Raw genomic sequence first — 16,956 nt, 5'->3', positions numbered from 1 at the left:
TCGTGCTATCCCAGAAGTGAGTACCTCCGAGTATGGCACGACCAGTACCAGCAACCCGGACCAAGCTTCCCATGAGTCGGCCTAGTCCTATTCAGCCTGTTCCCGCTCCTCGCACTAGCCCTAGGGTGCGTGTCTTCAGCCTGGTACCACCTCTACCAGCCCCACGCACCAGGCTTCCAGTGCGTCGGCCCAGCCTTAAGAGCCCGGCACCAGTGTGCAGTCCAGAGTATCTGGCGACAGTGTGCAGTCTAGAGTGGTGCCAGAACAGAAAGCAGATGTTTTACGTGCCCCCAACCGATTGTGTTTATTTGTTCATTTTCTGCGTTGTTTGTAACTTTTTTTTTTACATAATGTTGCCGCTACCGTCTCTTATGACCGAAAATAACTTCTGGACATCAGGACAGCGATTACTCACCACGGACCAGCAGAATCCTTTTTCTTCTTTCACGACTCTGACGAGCCCGAGGTGAAGGATATATGGCTCCCTCGGGAACAGGCCCCGACCCCAGTGATCTGCATGAGGGTGAGGCGGAGAAAGAGAGGCCAGAGGGCAGGCTGCCTTCTGAGGAGTAGGAGGCGGTTGAATAAACCCCCACTCCCCTCAATTCAGCTCGCAAACATGCAATCTTTGGACAATAAAATGGACAAGTTATTGGGAAGATTAAACTACCAACGGGACATTAAAAACTGTAACATCTTATGCTTCACGGAGTCATGGCTGAACGACGACAATATCAACATACAGCTGGCTGGTTATACAATGTACCGGCAGGATAGAACAGAGGCGTATGGTAAGAGAAGGGGCGGCGGTCTATGTATTTTTGTAAACAACAGCTGGTGCACGATATCTAAGGAAGTGTCGAGCCATTGCCCGCCTGAGGTAGAGTTTCTCATGATAAGCTGCAGAACACATTACCTACCGAGAGAGTTTTCGTCTATATTCTTTGTAGCTGTTTACGTACCACCACAGTCAGAGGCTGGCACCAAGATAGCATTTAATGAACTGTATTCCGCCATAAGCAAACAAGAAAACGCTCACCCAGAGGCGGTGCTCCTAGTAGCTGGGGACTTTAATGCAGGGAAACTTAAATCAGTTTTACCAAATTTCTATAAACATGTTAAATGTATAACCAGAGGGATAATAACTCTGGACCACCTATACTCCACACACAGAGATGCATACAAAGCTCGCCCTCCATTTGGCAAATCTGATCATAATTCTATCCTCCTGATTCCTGCTTACAAGCAAAAATTTAAGCAGGAAGCACCAGTGACTAGATCAATAAAAAAGTGGTCAGATGAAGCAGATGCTAAGCTACAGGACTGTTTTGCTAGCACAGACTGGAATATGTTCCAGGATTCCTCCAACGGCATTGAGGAGTACACCACATCAGTCATTGGCTTCATCAATAAGTACATCGATGACGTTGTCCCCACAGTGACCGTACGTACATACCCCAACCAGAAACCATGGATTACAGGCAGCATCCGCACTGAGCTAAAGGCTAGAGCTGCCGCTTTCAAGGAGCGGGACTCTAACCCGGAAGCTTATAAGAAATCCCGCTATGCCCTCCGACGAACCATCAAACAGGCAAGGCATCAATACAGGACTAAGATCGAGTCGTACTACATCGGCTCTGACGCTCGTCGGATGTGGCAGGGCCTACAAACCATTACAGACTACAAAGGGAAGCACAGCCGAGAGCTGCCCTGTGACACGAGCCTACCGGACAAGCTAAACTATTTCTATGCTCGCTTCGAGGCAAATAACACTGAAACATGCATGAGAGCACCAGCTGTACCGGAAGACTGTGTGATCATGTTCTCAACAGCCGATGTGAGTAAGACCTTTGGACAGGTCAATATTCACAAGGCTGCAGGGCCAGACGGATTACCAGGATGTGTACTGCAAGCATGCGCTGACCAACTAGCAAGTGTCTTCACTTACATTTTCAACCTCTTCCTGTCCGAGTTTGTAATACCTACATGTTTTAAGCAGACCACCATTGTGCCTGTGCCCAAGAACACTAAGGTAACCTGCCTAAATGACTACAGACCCATAGCACTCACATCCGTAGCCATGAAGTGCTTTGAAAGGCTGGTAATGGCTCATATCAACACCATTATCCCAGAAACCCTAGACCCACTCCAATTTGCATACCACCAACAGATCCGTAGGTAGCAACCACATCTGCCACACTGATCTTCAACACTGGAGCCCCTCAGGGGTGTGTGCTCAGTTCCCTCCTGTAGTCCCTGTTCCCCCACGACTGCGTTGCCAAGCACGACTCCAACACCATCATTAAGTTTGCAGATGACACAACAGCGGTAGGCCTGATCACCGACAACGACGAGACAGTCTGTAGGGAGGAGGTCAGAGACCTGGCCGGGTGGTGCCAGAATAACAACCTATCCCTCAACGTAACCAAGACTAAGGAGATGATTGTGGACTACAGTAAAAGGAGGACCGAGCACACTCCCAATCTCATCGACAGGGCTGCAGTGGAGCAGGTCGAGAGCTTCAAGTTCCTTGGTGTCCACATCACCGACAAACTAGAATGGTCCAACCACACCAAGACAGTCTTAAAAGGGCACGACAAAGCCTATTCCCTAAAAAAAATTGGATTTGGCAAAGGTTTGGCCTCAGATCCTCAAAAGGTTCTACAGCTGCACCATCGAGAGCATCCTGACTGGTTGCATCACTGCCTGGTACGGTAACTGTACGGCGTCCGACCGCAAGGCACTACAGAGGGTAGTGAGGACGGCCCAGTACATCACTGGGGCTAAGCGCCTGCCATCCAGGACCTCTACACTAGGCAGTGTCAGAGGAAGGCCCTAAAAATTGTCAAAGAACCCACCCACCCCAGTCACAGACTGTTCTCTCTACTACTGCATGGCAAGCGGTACCGGAGCGCCAAGTCTAGGACCAAAAGGCTTCTCAAAAGCCTTTACCCCCAGGCCATAAGACTCCTGAACAGGTAATCAAATGGCTACCCAGACTATTTGCATTGTGTGCCCCCCCAACCCCTCTTTACACTGCTGCTACTCTCTGTCTACCATATATGCATAGTCACTTTAACTATACATTCTGTACATACTACCTCAATTAGCCCGACTAACCAGTGCCCCCGCATGACTATCTGCATTGTGTCCCGCCACCCGCCAACCCCTCTTTTACGCTACTGCTACTCTCGGTTTATCATATATGCATTGTCACTTTAACCATACCTACATGTACATACTACCTCAATTAGCCCGACTAACAGGTGCCTGTATATAGCCTCGCTACTCTTATTCACTGTCTTTTTACTGTTGTTTTGTATTTCCTTACTCATGTATTGTTTACCTAATACCTATTTTTTACTTAAAATTGCCCTGTTGGTTAGGGTCTGCAAGTAAGCATTTCACTAAAAGATCTACACCTGTTGTATTCAGCGCATGTGACAAAAACTTTGATTGAAAAGGCTCATCTCAATAAATGATCCAGGTGTCTTCTGACATGGTGCAAGTTGGGGAGGTAGGCCTTTCCTCTTTTGCTTCTTTATTCCTTAAGGAAGGGGGAGGCCGATGAGATCAGAGGGCACCATCAGGTCAAGTCCTTGAATGGCCTACTCCATGCAGTTTTAACTTGTCTAAAAAACACTATTTTTCTCAAAACATTTTTTACCCTTAAAGTACAATTCCACCACTTTTCAACCTCATTTCCATTCTCCAGCACAATACTGTGTGTATGTACATATACATATATATATATATACATACATACACACAACTAGTCAAAAGTTTGGACACCTACTCATTCCAGGGTTTTTCTTTATTTGTACTATTTTCTACATTGTAGAATAATAGTGAAGACATCAAAACTATGAAACAACACAGATGGAATCATGTAGTAACCAAAAAAGTTAATATGTGTTTATACATTACAGCATTACCTAGCAGTCAACCTGCTTGCACCAATCCCATGGAATTATGGTAAAATACAAACCCCATCTCCCCTCAATGAATGTAATTTATTAATTCCTTCATTACAATGACCGTAATACGATAACAGTAATGCACTGCATTATGTATTTTGGTACATTTAGGGTACTTTATATTTTGTACCAAGATACATTTTGATGTATTGTTACTCATCTCCATTTATGAGCTGAGCAAGAACATATGAATCATTGACCTGAACAAAAATTCTCTGCAGACTTTAACCTAAACCTACATTAGAGACTAATGATGTACACATACTCTGATAACCAAGCATCTGGCGAGACACACAGTTTAAGGTCACAACTTTTACTAAACCAACAATGCCTGAGAGGTTCATTGTCTCCAAGGACACTCTGGCGTAGCCACTTTATTTGAGTATTATAAACTCAAAACAAACAGAGCATGTCCAGAGACACTTAAGGCTCCTTAACTTGGAGTACCCATTCACAGCAAATACCTGAAATTCCTTCGTTTTTACATTTCCAGGTATTTGCAATGCCTGGGAGTTTCGTTTTCTGTTAAGGTGTCTACTTTTACTCAAACGTGAAATTGGGTACTTTTTCCACCACTGATAACCATCATATCGAAGTAAAGTTCTAGTCACGCAATGACGCGTGGTCCTCTGGAAAGCGTGCAGTTTATTAGGCTACAGATGAAATAAATGACGATGAATTTCATAGGGTGGTGAAAGTGCAAAGGGATGAGCTTGATGCACCTTTCCAAATAAATAACGAGGGTCTTATTCTGGTGATTTTATCGATGCTTGGCTGCCGCTCTTTTGTCCATAATAATCTCAGGTTATATCTGCGATCTGTCGGCTAGATCGCATGTGTCAATACCAGGGTGGGGACACTCGCTGTATAACACAACATCAGTAGAGTTGAAAATGTTATGGAAACCCATTTAACTTTAATTTTTTATTCAGCACATGGGAATTTAACCGCAAAATGTATTTTTACGTGCACTACATCATAACGGCACAGCCTTTTATCCACAACAGGTCAATTTGATAAACACGTCGCTGGTGGGACAACGCGAATATTGTTTTTATTCCGAAGTGTTAATATTGCCATGTAAATATGTTGCCAGTTGGATGGAAACCTAGCTACGGACTTGGAACGAGACACTTCGAGTCCAGAGATTTGGCTCGTGGTGGAAAAAGTACCCAATTGTCATATTTGAGTAAAAGTAAAAGACACCTTAACAGAAAATGACTCTAGTAAAAGTCACCCAGTAAAATACTATGTGAGTAAAGGTCTAAAAGTATTTGGTTTAAAATATACTTAAGTATATTTACTTAAATATATAAAAATATTAAAATATACTTAAGTATATTTTAACAATTACATTTACTTTCGATACTTAAGTAAAAGTATAAATTATTTCAAATTCCTTATTTTAAGCAAGCCAGACGACACTCAGACATTATTTATAAAGGAAGCATTTGTGTTAAGTGAGTCCGCCAGATCAAAAACAGTTGGGAGGATCAAGGATGTTCTCTTGATAAGTGCATGAATTAAACAATTTTCTTGTCCTGCTAAGCACTGAAAATGTAACGAGTACTTTTGGGTAAAAATTACATTATTTTCTTTAGGAATGTAGATGAGTAAAAGTACAAGTGGTCAAAAATATAATAAGTAAAGTACAGATACACAAAAGTAAAATACTTTAAAGTACTAAAGTATTTTTTAAAGTACTTTTCACCACTGGATTTGTCCAAAAAAGCTATAAAAACGATTTATTTCAATATGAACGAAAGTTAGTTGTTCGGCAGATAAATACAAAACATTGCAGATAATCTTGGTTTACATCTCACTGTAGATTATATTTTATTTTAGAAAGTAGAGGGTTTGTGCAGTGAAGTAATGGAAATAGGGACCCCAAACACACACACTGTTAACAGCATAACATGTTGTATTATCCATGATTAAAATAAATTGTGTAGATGACCAAATGAAGGATAACCTGCGTTTTCTAAAACTGTAGTGCCCCCTGGAGTACATAATTTGAAAGTACCATACCATTCCCCCTTGTTTCAATGGCAGCATCATATCAATTAGAGACTGGGGTCTTGTGTCTATTACGTTCTATTGTTACATGATATATCAACAATCAGTTCTCTACTTACGTGTGCATCCTTGCAACAACTGCATACAATTATTGTTTAAGATTGAACCCTGTAATAAAACATTACATCAGTCTTCAGCTATTTAAACACATTATCGACTACAACATACAAAAAGTTGTATACTGACAATTTCAATAATGACAACTCCATCCCCCACCATGAGCGTGGTTCTGGTACCGTGCTACAAAGCCCTGTAATTTGCTACACTGTAAAAGGGGTTGCTGTGAATTTGACAGTTACAGGCAGCTCAGTGGCAGGTAAAAAAAAATCTGTATTTCATATTCCAGTACACCTACAGTAATATAAATACGGTATAAAAGTACCGTGTAATGACAGAGTACAATACCTTAAAATGTACTATTATAAAATAAAATAAATAAAAATACTACCGTAATCTGAATGAATGGATGATTGAGGGGAGGGGTTGGTATTTCACAGTAGTTTACGGTAATTACAAAGAATTGGTGCAAGCGGGTGGTTGCTAGATGAAGTGTTTACACATTACATCATATTAATGAATATTTGGGTGTTTTATATCACGCACACTTCTAGGGGCCAACAAAGGCTTTTAAACTGGCCGGAACTACAGGGCAAAACAGCCCTAAAGGACATGAAGATACAATGCTTAACCATTTTTGTGCCACTCCATTCTGTCCCCTATAGCATTTAAATAGCGAGCAATAGTAATGGCGTCTTTTTGTAGGCACCAACTCCGCCATGGCTCGTTGACCAAAGTCTTTCGGGAAATTAATCAGGTTTTTGTAGTGGTTTTGGATAAACGCTGAAAATAAAAGGTCTGTGGTAAACACAGGTTTACGTCCTTACACGTTTTGTTCTATGAGATATTCTTAATCGCGTAACGTCACCGTGAATTTTTAAGCATTTCTGTAATCAAAACAAGCATGAAAGCACATAGGTTATGGTACCTGACTGATATCTCATAGATTAAAACATATAAGATCTCCGAAGCCTGTGTTAACGTCAGACCTTATCCCAAAACCCCATTCATTTCCCCCATAGGGATGGCAGTAACTCATTTTCAGTTTTTAGGACTACAACATGGGGAGTTCTATTGATGGGGCACTATAACCACATAGGAGTTAAAGTGATAGAGCACTCTTGCTCACAGGTGCAACAAATAAAGCCTCTTACAAGGCATTCCTCAAAATATTTGAATGAGCCAGAAACAACAATACCATGCCCCCACTAGTGGTCGAGGGCTGCCGAGTGGCGCAGTGGTCTAAGGCACTGAATGTCAGCGCTAGAGGCGTCACTACAGACCCTGGTTCAATTCCAGGCTGTATCACAACCAGTCGTGATTGGGAGTCCCATAGGGCGGCGCACAATTGGCCCAGGGTCGTCCGGTTCAGGCTTGGCCGGGGTAGGCCGTCATTATAAATAAGAATCTGTTCTTAACCGACTTGCCTAGTTAAAGGTTTGAAAAAAAATCAAAAATAAAGGGGTTTTGGTGGGCCAAAGATATGGTACGGTACTGTATTCTGTGTGGTGAAATTACAGTAACATTCGAAATACAGCAATTCTTTCCTAGCCCATAACATTTTCCCACAATGAGCCATAATGTACAGTATGTAGCTGTAAAACGTTTGAGTATTTTAATGTTGATAATACCTTTGATTACTTTACAGTTTTTCATTACAGTGTAGCAGCAATGTTTCAAGTGTAACACTGCAAATGTCCCAATTCTCACAGCATGTGTACCCAAAAAAGACATTTAATAAATGGGAGTAGTACACTATGATGGCTAGTTATTTGATGATTATTTTCATGAGTAATTTGATGATGTTAACATGGAGTTTTGTTCATACTACTTTATGGGTTATTAAGTGCTATCACTTTGGCAACGGAACCAAAAGCAGTAACCCAAGAACTGATTAAAATTATGCAAGCTGTAGTTTTACATTTACAAAAGACACAAACAATTGTGAAATCCCTTAGGAAAAAAAATGTATAATCAAAACACGGTCAAAAACGTTTTGATAAAAGGAATCTAACGTTTGGGACCACACTCCACCTTCCTCAGACATTGAATTACTAGTGTCAAGCGCGCAACTCCTTCAGTCCTTCATATGAAAGCAATTTGAATCTGGCTGTTCATTTTACTCTCCGGCTATGCAGGTAGTATAAAGATCTGTGCAGCACCTGCTGTGAACTGGGTCGTGTTCATTAGGGCACAAAAACAGAAAACGTTTCAAATCGATTTGCAACGGAAAAAGAAAATGTGCCTTTCCTATTGGACAAACAGCCTAGGTAGGCCCACGTTGTTTCAGTTTGTTGACTTCCATTTGGTGCCTAATGAACACAACCCTGGTATCTGTGTAAAAGCGAGCCTGCCTGTTCCCTTTTGAGTTAATGAATGCTGAAGACGCAACATTGCACACTGAGGGCAAAGTTGCATCAATGTTCCATCAATGTTTCAGCAACCATGAGTGTGTTGAATGGGGGCTCTACTGGGTCTGGGCGGGTCGGTTCTTCCTCTCCTGCCAATCTTTCTTCCTCAGGCTTAGTTCTGCGTCAGTGAAGGCTGCTGGGCCCCAGTTAGTGATCTTCTGAGGCCCCTTTGAACCTGAGAAAACAAAAATCATGAAGGTCTTTCACATCACTGCAGACAAAGGAAAGGAAATGAGGAGAGATCTTATTTAGATTATTGAGATGCGCCCAGGCCACAGATGGTGAGAAAGAAAAACACCAGAACAGACAGAGAGGAAAGATGCCTAAATGAAGAGAGTATTGATAAAAGGAGGAGAGAGGGAAAGTGCGCAGCAATATAGTGTTGTGTTACCTGGTTGAATGAGGCGGACCAATCCCTCATGGTGGGCCACTTTATGTTTCCAGGTCCTTGTGTTGTTCGCTGCGTCCTCCAGTTTCTGCATTACGTCCTGTGACAAACAAAGGAGAGACGATCTCAAGTCGATTTGTGCAAGTAAGTAATCTCATTTTCAAATTAAGTGGAAGTTGGTTTTTAATACTGAAACAGGACAACCCACGGCTCACCTGTAGAACTCTAGCGCCCCCTACAATTGCCATCTGGTAGTAGTTGCCAAGACACCGCTCTAGCACCCCCTAAACATCTAATTAGGCATTGTTCCAGCACCACAACTCAAGCACCCTAGTTCTAACAGACCCAAAATTAGTCCTACTCCTGAACTGAAAAGCGTGCTCAATGAAGAACCTCTGTTGAAAGTACATTTTAGTCCAGAAGCAGGCCCGTGAATCTTCAATCCTGGAAACCGACCCGAATACATGTCTCACCTGGTACTGCTCCAGTGCCCCCTGCCTCTCACTCTCTAGTTGCTCCAACTGCAGCATGGCGGCCTGCAGGGCACTTTCCTTGGCCGTTCCCTCCTTCTCAAGCTCCTGTTTCTCCGCCTCCGTCTCAGAGATGGTCCTCTGCTGGTGGAGGTGGATCTGCTCCAGCTCAGCCCTCTTGGTCGCCTCCTCCTCCAGTAACCTGGGGAGACGTGGACAGAAAGTCGAGGGAACAGATAGTACAGAATGTGTCACATTCAAAACAGCAAAAAGAGGGATGCGTTGATCAAAAACACAATTACACTGCAAACATAAATCCACCCTAGAGTATACACGCGCACCCACACAAATTCCCTACTCAGAACACAAATGTGAGAAGTGCTGAGCCCAGAGAAGCACAAATGTCAGCATAGAGGAAGGAAGGAAGTGTTTCTGTACTGGCGGGACTGTTGCCCACATGTATATAGCCCCCTCGTGAATCCATGGGGGGGGGGGGGGGCTTTGTGTGTGTGCACGCATTTCCCTCTTCCTCACTGACAAGCTCCACTTGTCAGACAATTACAGTCACTTAGCCAGAGAGACAATGAAGTCCATCACTGTACATTCATCTCAAGAGTGCATGAGTATATGCCTGCTTTTCTGTGTCTGTAGCACTGACCGGGCCTGGAGCCTGCGAACCGTCTCCTCGTCCTGCCTGGCGCCTCTCTCCTCCTCCAGGGCGTCCTCCAGGCGGTGGTACATGTCCTCCAGCTCGCGGACGCGCTGCAGGTACTGCTCCAGCTCAGTGGACTTCTGAGCTACCTGCTCCTCCATCTCCTGTCGCACCTGAGGACCGGCGAGAAGACAATTGTATAAAGAGCACTACAGGTATCCAAGACTAAATCTAGTGGTGCTCTTGGACCGGACGACCCATTCACTAGGAGTTAGCGCTTAGTAGGCTGTAGCACTCATTTAACTTACTTAAAATGTATTAAACTCTACTTTGGGTGAACTATCCCTTTAATCACTCATTTAACCCATTGTGTACCACTCACTTCCTTTTCTATCTTAAGCCTACTAACTTCCTATCATTCAGCCCTACCATTCAGGCTATGACAGTCAATGATTGGAAACACTTGCCATTGCCAATCTGTAAAAATGACGTTGTTCATTTTTTTTTAATAACAGGAAATAAAAAGGATGCAACCCTTGTGGGTACATCCTGAAACAGAGCAGACATTGACTTGAGAGAATAAAATAAATGGAACACCTCATTGATAGATGGTCCAATAAACTGATATCATTTATAAAGTCTGCCAGTAGGATGTTTGAACAACATGTCAAAGGTTATGAGCTTAAGAGCATAAACTGGGGGATAAAATAACTAGAAAGTTAAAATCCTTTTCATGGACCCAAGAATTAACTGGATAAATGAAGAGAAACTGCTGAAAAAGCTGTATCACTGATTAGGGACAACTTGTACCTACTCCTTGAAGTCTCACATGGTGCAGTGGGTTCCTGAAAAGCCAGCGTAATGAAATAGTAACCAACTAAATGGGGTACGGCCTAATTTGTTGAAGTCAATTAAGTAGCTGGCATAGGGGTTAGCAGTCAGCTGTGGGTGTAGCTTAGTCTAAATCTCTCTTTTGGTCACTAAATTGTGTGTAGGTAGGTACGTACCATTTTCTCCCTCTCAAGGTCCTCCCTGTAGCGATCCTGTTGTTCAGTCTGAGTCTGCAGGAGTCTCCTCTCCTCCTCTGCCGCGTTGGCCGCCGCCTCCTCCAGTTTCTGACCAATAGCGGAGGGAACAGTTATTACATAATTGACGACAGATACACCTGATGCAATGGTAAATCTTAGCACTGGCGGAAGCGCTATAGGTCCAGGGTTGTGTCAGAAATATTTATTTTGCCATTTTCACTGCATGAATTATGGGACTGCAGCTGGTGGTAGCGTGAAAGGGCTGGGTTTTGATTAATACAAAAGTTAGAGGCTTGCTCCTCACTGGCCAATCAAAACGTGCTCCATGGCTAAATATGTGGTTGCTTCAAATTGTGCATTTACGGTCTTATGTACTGCGGTGTCATCAACTCCAATCCGAATGTTAGTCCATTATAGCCTAGTTTGTTACATAGCCTACAGAAACAAAATGTAGGCCATATCCCATCTTTGTTAAATACTTTGAACATGTTTGCATTCCACATTGTTCTAAGTTATTGCGGCAGGTAGCCTAGTGGTTAGAGCGTTGGGCCATAACAGAATGGTTGCGAGATCGAATCCCGGAGCTGAGAAGGCAGTTCTGCCCCTGAACAAGGCAGTTAACTCACTGTTCCTAGGATGTCATTGTAAATAAGAATTTGTTCTTAACTGACTTGCCTAGTTAAATAAAGGTTAAATAAAAAGAAAATACCAATTGCATGGTTTCAATATGTAAAACATAGCATATAGTAGCCACCCTTTGCCTTGATGACAGCTTTGCACACGCTTGGCATTCTCTCAACCAGCTTCATGAGGTAGTCACCTGGAATCCATTTCAATAAACAGGTGTGCCTTGTTAAAAGTTAATTTGTGGAATTTCTTTCCTTCTTAATGCGTTTGAGCCAATCAGTTGTGTTATGACAAGGTAGGGGTGGTATTCAGAAGATGGTATTTTACCAAAGAGAGCTAAGTCCATATTATGGCAAGAACAGCTCAAATAAGTAAAGAGAAACGACAGTCCATCATTACTTTAAGACATGAAGGTCCGTCAATCCGGAAAATTTCAAGAACTTTGAATGTTACTTCAAGTGCAGTCGCAAAAACCATCAAGCGCTATGATGAAACTGGCTCTCATGAGGATCGCCACAGGAAAGGAAGACCCAGAGTTACTTCTGCTGCAGAGGATGGGTTCATTAGAGTTACCAGCCTCAGATATTGCAGACCAAATAAATGCTTCACAGAGTTTAAGTAACAGACACGTCAATATCAACTGTTTAGAGGAGACTGCGTGAGTCAGGCCTTCATGGTCAAATTGCTGCAAAGAAACCACTACTAAAGGACACCAATAACAAGAAGAGATGTGATTGGGCCAAGAAACATGAGCAATGGACATTAGACTGGTGGAAATCTGTCCTTTGGTCTGATGAGTCCAAATTTGAGATATTTGGTTCCAACCGCCATGTCTTTGTGAGACGCAGAGTAGGTGAATGGATGATCTCCGCATGTGTGATTACCACTGGTGAAACTGTGTGATTTATTTAGAATTCAAGGCACACTTAACCAGCATGGCTACCACAGCATTCTGCGGCAATACGTCATTCCATCTGGTTTGGGCTTAGTGGGACTATCATTTGTTTTTCAACAGGACAATGACCCAACACACCTCTATGCTGTGTAAGGTCTATTTGACCAAGAAGGAGAGTGATGAGTGCTGCATCACATGACCTGACCTCCACAATCACCCGACCTCAACCCAATTGAGATGTTTGGGATGAGTTGGACTGCAGCGTGAAGGAAAAGCAGCCAACAAGTGCTCAGCATATGTGGGAACTCCTTCAAGACTGTTGGAAAAACATTCCTCATGAAGCTGGTTGAGAGAATGCCAAGAGTGAGCAAAGATGTCATCAAGTCAAAGGGTGGCTAATTTGAATTATCTCAAATATAAAATAGATTGATTTGTTTAACACTTTTTTGGTTACTACATAATTCCATGTGTTATTTCATAGTTTTGATGTCTTCACTATTATTCTACAATGTAGAAAATAGTAAAAAAAAATGGAATGAGTAGGTGTGTCCAAACCTTTGACTGGTACCGTATGTAAATGAGATTTCTCCATTTCATTTTCAAATAAATTTGAAAACATTTCTAAAAACATGTTTTCACTTTGTCATGGGGTATTGTGTGTAGATGGGTGAGAGAAAACATCTATTGAAACATCTATTCAATCCATTTTTAATTCAGGCTGCAACAACAAAATGTGTGATAAGTCAAGAGGTATGAATACTTTCTGAAGGCACTGTTAACTTATAAATGCCTCATGCGCTTAGTTCAACTGTCATACCCAATCAGGACCCAAAACATAACCTTGTTTGTAAACAATGAACATGTAAACCAACACCGTATAGCTTCAAAACATGGTTCAAACTTTCATTTTGATCTCATGGAAGTTCAGTCCTTGCATCCAAAGCTCGGTCTATGAATTTGAAAGTGGTTCATTTCTACAGCCCCATCCTTCAGCTGTTCACCAACACAATGGCAGGCAGGAGACTTTTTTTATTGTTTGAACTGCAGATTGTCCCTTCGAAACAACTACGTTATTTTAAATTAAACTTGGTTATTAATTGAATCCGGAGTAAGACGAACGTCTAGAGCTGCCGACCTGTTGAAGTAGAAATCAAGATTAGTAATCGCTGTTCTGACCTCCAGAAGCCGGTTTCGGGTCATAGGAAATGAATGGCGGAGACATCACGTACAAATTAAGTTTCAATCAACATAAGAACAACAGCAGAATTGTTCAGGACCCTGTAAAACAGCTGCTATCCACGACAGTGCCATCTTCAAAACTGGCGATTAATCCTAATTTGACTCTTTCCGTGCAGCCGTGACTTGTCAATTGACCGAAGTTGTTCGTTACTCACTCACTACCGCAGGTTAGTGTGAAGTGACCAACCAATCACAGAATGGCTACCGTGTACAAGTGAACCCAGGGTTAAAGGCTTAATAAAGGGCGCCGACCCCTCACCCTCCAGTCCTGTGTGTACCACAGACCTGTCCTGGACTGGAGAGTATGAGAGACGGGAACTTGTTGCACCTCAATGGGAGATTGTTGTTCATTCATTATGCATTGAGTACTAGGGGCACAATGAACCTTCAGACACAGGGACATTGTTGCCCCAATAAATCCAATGATTGTCCACAGCTACACTGCATGTGTTACATTGGACAATAACATTTTATGGTATTGTTGTATGGCTCATTTGAGCTTGTCCAGATGACTAGTCATGGGTCTCATCTATAAGAGCTCTGCTACAATGGGTATTGAAGAGAAGCACTGGTATGTACTGGAACTTAGAGCACCATCTTTCTTACCAATCTCTACAGAAAATAGAGGGCGTGAACATATTGAAAATGAAATGTTGTTAGTACAGTAACACCGACCAGTGAAATGACCACATCAGATAACATTTCCGAATGTTTTTTCACTCATAACCGGAACTGCTTTGTTAATATAAAAAAATATACAAAATTGGCTCAATACACGTGTGAAAGAGATCAATGGAATTCAACCAAAACAATGGAAACGCCACGAGGGGGAAAGATTCAGAATCTCCTCATTGCCGCCCATCAACAATCAGCCTACAATTTAAACAGTCTATGTGTATTTCACATAATGTTAGGGTAAAAAGTATAATACTAGTATGGATGTCGTCACAAATCAAAGGCATTACACTTAAAAAAACGGCTTCAAATACCACCACCAATTTCTATATGCTATGCAACCAGCTTATACGAACGAGAATTAGCATTTTGCAGACATTTTTTTGGAACCCGAAAATAACAACTTCTAAATATTATGCAGCGAAAACAACCAAATACAGTCTACCACATTGTGGGCCTGTTAGAACACAAATTATGACGAATTTGACGAATATCCACTTCCTTAGATCCGATTTTTTTAATGGTCGCCAATGGTATGCATTCCATTAACCTCTTTACCGCATGTATAGGAGAATATTGCCATCGTGTATTTGATTTTAACTGTCCATGTTTTTTTTGCTGCCGAGTGAAATGAGGAAACGTCTAATTTAAGTGACATTTCACCTGTAATTAAAGACCCCCAACTGAGCAGTGATAATTGGACTTCAACTGTGAATAAACTGCATCAAAAGGCCAGACTGAAAGAACTTTAATCAGGATTAAGAGAGTTGACTGGAAAAATGAGTGAAGTGGAAGTGACAAAAAGCTAAGTGCACACGCACACACTTCATTCCCCTGAAGAGCACAACCCACATTCTCACATTGCGAAACCATTGACGAAACCAAAAAGTGGGGCTATTCTATTGTTAACATCCAGACGCACACATGGCACCAAATCTACCACAAACGGTTTCTGTGGGAGGAACACATGTGAAGTTAGTCTTTCAGGTGACCTACATCCTGAAGTAGCACTGTCATTTCACTTTCATAGGTCTAACTTCATTTAAGCGATGACGGAAATGAACCACTTTCCCCCCCCCCCGACTGTTTTAAGTGTGTTCCAGCAACTATCCTCATGACTTCCTGACTAGACTAAGAACAGTGGAGATAGTAGGTGGAAACGGATTCTAATGACTCCATTTGGTAACACTTTACTTGACACCCATAACCATGTCATAACAGCTGACATAACCTGTCATGATATGGTCATAACACTGTCATTACTCATATTTTACACCTGTTGTGACGTGTTATTTTATGGCTGGTTATGACACCTACACAAGAGTGTCAAAACCCACATTTATTCCGCCCCCATAAAAATCCTTGCCAAGAAGTATCCTTTTGTTTGAAAGTTTGTTTCTAAAATCCTTTGTTTTATTTTTATAAATTCTTTAGTCATATTTTAAATAACTTGTAGAGATATACACTTTATGATACTGTCATGAAGCATTATGACCATCCTGTGTCACTTTACTTGGACTAAGAAAATATACTTTATGACACTGTCAATAAGCATTATGACCATCCTAATCATATAAGCCAGATAGGCCTATCACGTACATGCCCTTATATGTACGTGACCATGTAAAATATTCTATATTCCATGTAAAATATTCTATATGTGTAGGGAAGTATTTAAACACTTGCTTAGGTCCAACCTCTGATCTTTCCAAGCATTTTTTTATATCAGTCATCAGTCTTGTCCTGCACCTGAAATCTGCTCCTGCATTCATCCCAGTCATATGCATGCATACATACACCCTGTAAAATTATCATTGTAATTGCTCACACATTGATATCAGACATGCACCTACCCCAACGCTCTGTTGCTGATGACTATAAATATATAATGGAGTTCCAGGTCTCCGGCAGCCTCTGGAACTGCCGGTCTGCAGCCAACAAGGCTGAGTTCATCTCAGCCTATGCTACCCTCCAGTCCCTAGACTTCCTGGCGCTGACGGAAACATGGATTACCACAGATAACACTGCTACTCCTACTGCTCTCTCTTCGTCTGCCCACGTGTTCTCGCATACCCCTAGAGCATCGAGCCAGCGGGGTGGTGGCACTGGAATCCTCATCTCTCCCAAGTGGACATTCTCTCTTTCTCCCCTGACCCATCTGTCTATCTCCTCATTTGAATTCCATGCTGTCAGTTACCAGCCCTTTCAAGCTTAACATCCTTATCATTTATCGCCCTCCAGGTTCCCTTGGAGAGTTCATCAATGAGCTTGACGCCTTGATAAGTTCCTTTCCTGAGGATGGCTCACCTCTCACAGTTCTGGGTGACTTTAACCTCCCCACGTCTACCTTTGACTCATTCCTCTCTGCCTCCTTCTTTCCACTCCTCTCCTCTTTTGACCTCACCCTCTCACCTTCCCCCCCTACTCACAAGGCAGGCAATACGCTTGACCTCATCTTTAC

At 42.3% G+C, this 16,956-nt stretch overlaps 1 protein-coding gene across 1 annotated transcript in view; it reads right to left on the bottom strand.

The window, feature by feature from the left end:
- Positions 1-5,705: 5,705 nt before the first annotated feature.
- The window catches only part of swap70b (switching B cell complex subunit SWAP70b), a 44,112-nt gene continuing 32,861 nt past the window's right edge, over positions 5,706-16,956 (bottom strand). The window contains exons 8-12 of the mRNA XM_014124674.3: positions 11,039-11,146; positions 10,038-10,204; positions 9,383-9,581; positions 8,913-9,009; positions 5,706-8,696 (exon numbers count right to left, since the gene is read on the bottom strand). Coding sequence (XP_013980149.1) covers positions 8,578-8,696; positions 8,913-9,009; positions 9,383-9,581; positions 10,038-10,204; positions 11,039-11,146 — 690 coding nt within the window. The 3' untranslated portion in view covers positions 5,706-8,577. The remainder of the gene's footprint in view (positions 8,697-8,912; positions 9,010-9,382; positions 9,582-10,037; positions 10,205-11,038; positions 11,147-16,956) is intronic.

The sequence above is a fragment of the Salmo salar genome, chromosome 10 (assembly GCF_965601325.2).
Source record: "Salmo salar chromosome 10, fSalSal1, whole genome shotgun sequence".
Lineage (NCBI taxonomy): Eukaryota > Metazoa > Chordata > Actinopteri > Salmoniformes > Salmonidae > Salmo > Salmo salar.
This window is presented reverse-complemented; position numbering and strand designations above follow the sequence as displayed.